Consider the following 7,510-nt stretch of genomic DNA (forward strand, 5'->3'; position numbering starts at 1 on the left):
TTATTTTTTGTTTCGAACAGCGCATATAGTCGATTCATTGTCAACGAGGCAAAAGTAACTGTTCAAGGTTACTCTTTGTTCAGCAGCCTTAATTCTAGTAACTGAGACAAAAAAATTTTTTTACACGTACTTCAGTACTGATAAAATAAAGACACCATAAAACAAAATTACCTTACTTTATTATACACTGTTAGAAATGTAACCACGAGCTTTCTTTACATGTAAATGAAGCTTGTGGTTATGAACGAAATTAAAAGTAATGAATGATTTAACTGAAAATTAAGTTACAGTAGTTACTTAAATGTAATGAACGTGTACATTAAATTTATGAAATTTAATGTACTTTTAATAAAATTTTATGAAAAGTACATTAAATTTCATAAATTTTCATGAAAAATACATTAAATTTTATGTATATGTACACAAATATACTTTTTAATTATAAATACATTAAATTTGATATAATGCCATGAAATTAATTTCAAATTGTGTAACTTAAAATGTAATGAAATTTAAGAACATTTCTAACAGTGTAAATTTAAAAAAAATAAAATTCCAAAGAACTCCTAGTTTTTCAGGCCTTCACCCTGTCTATACCCCTTAAAGAACTCTGAAAGACATCGTAAATTGTTTTGTACATCAATTTTAAATATTTTACTCATTAGGCAAACTAAAAAAAAATATTCCGAAAATTGCAAAAAGGAGAAGACTTTTCGACTTAGTTTTTTATTAGGAATAGCACTATATGATTAGTGGACGTTATTTCAGACACACTCTGTATATATGCATATTGTTTGAGTGTATATACATTGTTAATCATATATAAAATAGATTTGGCACAGATGATTGTAATAATGACTTGTAGTTACAATCAACAATTTTATTAAAATAACGTTTCAATACATTTTTTTTTATGTATCCAAATTATTATTCGTGTAAATTATATATTTATAATTTGTAAATTCTTTATTTGTAGTATATGTTATATTTCACACCTTTACCATTACACGAAGTACAGATAAATACGAAAGAGATGTTTTTAGGATACTTACGTAAGTTGCCAAATTTACCACGATAAAATTTCCAGCTTGCAAAGCGACGGGGGAATCTGAACACATTAGAATGAATATTATATGTCTCGTTAGCTTTGCAGGAAAATTGTACCAAGTGCTCCGATAAACAGAAAGCCCTATTTCTTCCATTTCGGATCTTAAATAATTCCCAATAACACCGTATAAAGTTAATTGTGTTAGAAAGGTACTTTGTACCATTATATTTTTCGTAATTAAAACAACGTTGTTTTCACTTGTTAGTTGTAAGATAAGTTGAAATCCTGAAAAAAATATTTATTTCTTTAATATAGATTTTTATATCATAATACGATTTACAAAATAATTATAAGTAATATATCATTCACACACCCATTATGCATAAAAGAATACTGATAAGAAATAATTCTATCAATAAAACGAAACTAATCATTTCGGCAAGTTGTCTGGCCAGTTTTATTAAGTATTTGTGTCTTTCAATCAATACGTTAAAACGATTATAGATATGCGGGCTTCTGATATCAAAATTAAGAAAATTGGCTCTCAGAATTTTCACTTGGCCGCAAACGTGCAATGTAATGTTCAGAAACAAAGCGTCGTTACCTTTCAATCATTAAAGAAAATAATATAGCCTATAGTAATACACTAATAAATATGCAGAACGATATTAATACTTTTTTAATATAAATAAAGCAAAATTTTCATGCTTTAACAATTTTAGTAGACAATGAAAGTATTTGCATTAATAAATATAATAAAAATTGCTTATGCATAGAATATACTTATATGTATATGTATGTAATATGTATACGTGTGTTTTTTAAAATAAATGTTGCTAATCTTTAAAGATTAAATACAAAGAAAAGATAAAAAGACATCAAATAACATGCTGACAATACCATGATTAGTAGTACTCGCTAGTATTAATGCAACAACATCGACGAGGCAGAAGATTTTATGCATGCTTACTGGAGCATTTAAGAACTTCATAAAGCATTTCGATGGTAATGGATATTCTAGCATGGTACCTTCGTTCGTTATATTGACGTGTTTATATTCATCCAGAATAGCGATTAGTCCATACATTATAGAACTAAAATAAGCGAAGCCCAAAATTAAACAGCACAGAGTCCTTCCCATAAAAGCATGTTTCCTCATGATGGCACGTTCTTTTGTGTTTTCAATTGTCAAATAATCCTTCATGGCAGAGCTATAATTGTTAGCCAAATTTTTTGCGTAAATGCGAAACCATATTATCTTTAACACACCAAGTATTCCGCAAAAGATTAACATGAGACAATCTATGCTTGTCTCCGCGTCAGTGCAGCCCAAATAAATCTCGAAACAAGGTATGACAATCAAGAGGACCTATTGACACGTCTTCATATAATAAAATATCAAATAAATATTAATTTACGTTGTCCTCAAAGAATCGTATGTTATTGATCATCGAGGTTAAACTCAGAAAGTGCATACCGCGGAAAAGATGCCGAAGACATATCGTATCAACGAATAAGCATTACGAACTTGAAGTGGCCAGATACCAATGGACCACGCTACCAATTTAAAAGGGGTTATCGCATATGCGACATCGTCTTTCCATCGTTCACTTGCCATTGGGTTAAGGTAATAACTGTAACTGCTACCAATAACCGATAACGTATTCGATATAACGTCTGTCTGCGTTTCGAGTTATTTTTTATTCATCTTGAAAACTTATACCAGCCTGTCATTATGCTCTTAACACATTATCATAGAATATAGAGAATTATGTTGTTATACGCATAGCTATTGCAATAAAAATTTGTGAGAGTATATTTTGTTAGTTGTCGCTTAACGATCGTTTTATGCTATCGTGCATGAACTGTCAAGAGAAGAACTTCATCTCCCGCTTATACTACACTTATACTACGTTCTAGTTCTATATTACATTTTATTTCGTCTAGACAATCTTTATATCATTTCAACTGTAAATATTGTAGATTTAATTCTTTTGAACATACAAATATACAGTACGAATGAGTAAATTGTTTTGTAAATTTTGTTCGATATATTTACATTACGAAAACTGGTTAAAGAATAATATACGCTACAAGTAAGTAATTTTACATATTAATAATTTTATATACATATATCTTAAACAAAATTTCTTTAACAAAACAAATTTAAAAATTAATTTTAGACAGATATATATTTGTTAGATAATTTCTACAATTAAATTTATCTATTTACAAAATTTTATCGCAAGATGTAGTCTTATTTAAGAAGAAAATTCAAAATAAGGAATTTTTGAATGGTTTGCTTGTAATATTCTTCTAAGGCCCAGTTTCATAACTCACGGTTAACTCTTAACCGAGGTTCAACTTATTTCTCATCTTTTTCCAATTCTAGAATTGAAAAGAGATAATGAATAAGTTGAACCTCGGTTAAGAGTTAACAGTCAGTTGTGAAACTGGGCCTAAAAACGTTAAATTTTTACGTAATGTAAGTTAAAATCATATGTTAATATTTTATATTAATATTGAACTAAAAATTTCACATCGCTACAAATGCTTCTCTTAAATAATATGTGACATAATATGTGATAAAGAAAAATCTTTATTAGTAACTATTTATTTCTTGTTTGTCAATCATAACACGTAAAGCGGATAAGTAAGATACTGCAGTTTTTAAAATGTCCGTAAAAGTAGCACGTGTGACGTAGAAAAATTTTCCGGCAGTTAGACGAATGGGTATATTCGTTTTTATCATAACGAACGCTAAGTCTCTTATATCATTAGGCGAAAAATCGCACCAATTACTGTCATAAAGCGCGAATGACAAGGCCTCGCTTTGATCCCTCAAATTATCACCCGCATATGAATACAGAAAGCATTGCATCAACATAACAATCATTATTACAATGCTCTTCACCGTCATAACTATGTCATGAATGTGCCAGGATACGATGAGTCCAAAGCCTTAAATTAATACATTTTAGTCTCTGATTTGATCTTTTTAAAACTATAATTGTTTAAAAATTTTATTTTGGCTCTCTCATAACTCAGTTCAAGGCTGATACAATCTGCATGTATAACATATTCTTATAATACGTAAACTTGTCTTTTGTAATAAACTTTAATAATTAATTAAAAATTTAATTAAAAAATGTACTAAACTTCGTAAAATTTTATGAAACATACACTAAATTTCATGTACATGTACACAAATATACTTTTCAGTTACAGATACATAAAATTAATTTAGTGTCATTAAAATTGAATTTAATTTATGTAAAGTATATTAAATTTCATGACATTTTTAACAGTGTAGATAAATAGATAAACGGATCTTCTGGAAGACGTGTTGTGACGTGTGGAACGCCCGACGCACTACGGTAATTATATTCTATTACAAACGACACGCATGCGTCATATCTCAGGATTTCATAATACGAACTATATAATAATTTATGTAAATATCTTCATATTATAGCAATTACACAAAATTGTTCGCGCCCAATAATCGCGGAGAATTTATTTGATTTCCGGGATAGAGGATTGATCAGTCGATGAATAATTTATTGCAACGGAACAAATTACAACTTGTGCGTTTCAGTCCATTTCTATAATTGATTTAAATTGTCCGCTTTTACGCACAATTTTTACGTTATAATTACTTCTTGACTCTGCAATCTTCGCACCGCTCGTTTAGAAGAATTCCGCAACATATCATTTCGTAATGGGTCAGTACGCAGATCGCGCCTTACGTCCTGCTTCTTTCCAACGGATAATTAAATGCGCGTTGAGGAAAAAGATCGATCAGTCGGTCGGACATGTATATACATAAACACCCTGTACATGTATATACATAAACACCCTGTATATGTATATATAATAAAATTAAATTTAAAACTGAATATTAAAATTAAAATTATACAGGATGTCCAGTACGTTTTGACAAAGCGCTCGTGTGTAGATGGAGTGGACTAAAGTGAGTCGAAAAGTCCTTTGCTATTTTGCAATTTTCGTAATTTTTTTTTTAAGTTACTCAATGAGCAAAATGTCTAAAATGATGTATAAAACAACTTTAAGATACTTTTAAGAATTCTTTAAGAAACATCTTTAAGATATTTTATAAAAAACTTTGAAAAGAATTTTAAAGTTGTTTTATGAGTCAATTTTACTTGCTTATTCGACAATCTTTAAAAATTAATATCTCGTTCACTATTGCGAAAATTGCAAAATGGTAGAGGACTTTTCGATTCAATTTAGTCCGCTCTATCTGCATACAAGTCCTTTGCCAAAACTTACACCCTGTATATTGTACATTTTGATTTTTTGAGGCAATAATTAAAAATATACATATATTTATATTTCTTTTGGATATTATAAATTCTCCTATACATAAAGAAAATATATAATTCATAGACTTACCTGTTATGCATATCAAAATTGCGCTGGTGAAAATCTGAGTTAAAATAATTATACTGTAGGAATCTTCAACAGTTTCCGTGAGTTTTAACAACTTTCGATGTCTTACGACGAATTCTTCAATGATGCTGCCTCCTTTGCGTTTATGATCGATTTGATGAAAGTCACTCATCAGAAGTTCGAGCTGTCCACACAGGTGCATTGTGATACCGACAAAAATTCCCTCCGTACAGCAGTTTCCAGCATATGTTACAAACAACTGAATCACCTGGTAGAATGTAATGAGGACATACTGGAGATTGGAGACGGACTCGAAGAGACAGGTCATCGGAAGGACAAACGTCCTTCCGTTGGCTGTCGCGTTTATGAAGGGTAAAAGTCGCAACAGATAAAATGTAAGGGAAACGAAGCCACAGTAAAACAGAGACAGCGAAATTATTCTCGCAGTGCGTGCATACTGGATCATGATCTCACGCGACCTCGCATCCTTGATGTTACACCAGTCCTGAATAGCAGAGCATAGATTGATCGAAAGTGTGGATCGTTGTATTTGCAACATAGTAAGTTTGATAATTCCTAGCATTGCGCTTGAGGCCACCACATACGTGTCAATCGGATCCTCAGAGGAATTTTCGCAAGCGAGGTAGACATCCATCAACAGTGTTGTCATCAGCAAAATCTAAAATAATAATATACAGGGTGTTTCAGAAATAGTTGGCCAACCCTAAGAGCATATATTCCACTCATTATAAGGATGAAAAAAAGTCATATAAACATGGGTTTTTTGGAAACGCTTCCTTTTCAAGTTATAAATATTTCTAATTTACCAAATAAATAAATATGTGGTTTAGGGGAGCCCCCCCCCCCCAATGACCTTGACCTTGATATATGTTGTCAAGGTCATGACCCTGTGTGACCTTGAGAAAGTTTTGATCGTCGGACGTCACTCGTTCAAAAGTTATGAAATATAAATATAAGTATAAAATAAAATATAGGTATAAGTATAAAATAAAAAAATATTTATAACTTTGTGTGTGTGTGTGAAAGGAAACGTTTCCGAGTTCATGTTTATATAACTTTTTTTCATCCTTACAATGAATGGTATATGCTTTTAAAGTTTGGCCAACTATTTCTGAAACACCCTGTATAGATTATTGCGGCAAATTAAAATGTTTTGCAACTTTTTATTTGTAATATTTATACTTTCAAGAAAAATTTATTTTTCATAAGTACATTTTTACATTTATATAAAACGTACTTGTGCTTACGATTTATACTTTATATAAAATGTAAATACTTTTGTATATTTTGTAGCAATAGTAAAGATAAATAATAATCCCAGAAATGTATTTAACATGTATAGTTGTATCAAATAGGTAAGCTTGTACTATTCTACTCGATACAAGCAATGTGTCTCTATAGGTACGTTTTTTACTTTAAAAATTATCAAAAGCAATATAAAAAATATGCAATTTTTAAAAATATATTATAAACTTTAAGAAATGATAAATCTCTTAACACAAAAGAATCAACATTTGTTAAATAATTTAAATTTTGGTAAGGAACCTGTGTTTTGACACATTTTTAAGGAGCAATTTATTCGGTCGCGTATAATATCTAACAATACTAATTCACGTTCTTTGATTTAGTTTTTTGGCAAGAAAGCAAAAGAATCAAAAATTTGAACTAAGCTTTCAGATATCACATAATATTGCGCGATTGTTTGTGTATCTCACAGCTAGTCCGAATGAGAATCTGCTTCTCAAAAGTGCAACGGAGAATATAAGTTCCTAAACAAAAGTTGCTTCTTTTGTAAAGATTTATCATTCTCTAAAGTATTGCCTGAAGTACCTTATATATATATAATATAAATTTATATAATATGTATATATATGAGCACTCACACATATATATGTATTTATGATCACACATATGTATGTATGTATATACATATATATACAGGGTCCGCCAAAAGTACCGGGACGGTCTAATAACTTTTGAAAGAATTAAATTTTCAAAAATCGCCGAAACACGTGATTCGATTTTTCA

At 30.0% G+C, this 7,510-nt stretch overlaps 2 protein-coding genes across 2 annotated transcripts; both read right to left on the minus strand.

Moving 5' to 3' along the window:
- Positions 1-989: 989 nt before the first annotated feature.
- Positions 990-2,666, minus strand: LOC108761207 (uncharacterized). The gene is made up of 4 exons (XM_018507621.1): positions 2,526-2,666; positions 1,949-2,417; positions 1,422-1,652; positions 990-1,333 (listed from the first exon to the last, which is right to left on the minus strand). Exons 1-4 carry the CDS (start codon positions 2,664-2,666, stop codon positions 990-992), a joined length of 1,185 nt encoding a protein of 394 aa, XP_018363123.1.
- Positions 2,667-3,650: 984 nt separating this feature from the next.
- Positions 3,651-6,116, minus strand: LOC108761208 (odorant receptor 9a-like). The gene is made up of 2 exons (XM_018507622.1): positions 5,465-6,116; positions 3,651-4,009 (listed from the first exon to the last, which is right to left on the minus strand). The coding sequence occupies exons 1-2, from the start codon at positions 6,114-6,116 to the stop codon at positions 3,651-3,653; spliced, it is 1,011 nt and encodes a 336-aa protein (XP_018363124.1).
- Positions 6,117-7,510: the final 1,394 nt, after the last annotated feature.

Source organism: Trachymyrmex cornetzi, unplaced genomic scaffold (assembly GCF_001594075.2).
Source record: "Trachymyrmex cornetzi isolate Tcor2-1 unplaced genomic scaffold, Tcor1.1 scaffold245, whole genome shotgun sequence".
NCBI classification, from domain to species: Eukaryota; Metazoa; Arthropoda; class Insecta; order Hymenoptera; family Formicidae; genus Trachymyrmex; species Trachymyrmex cornetzi.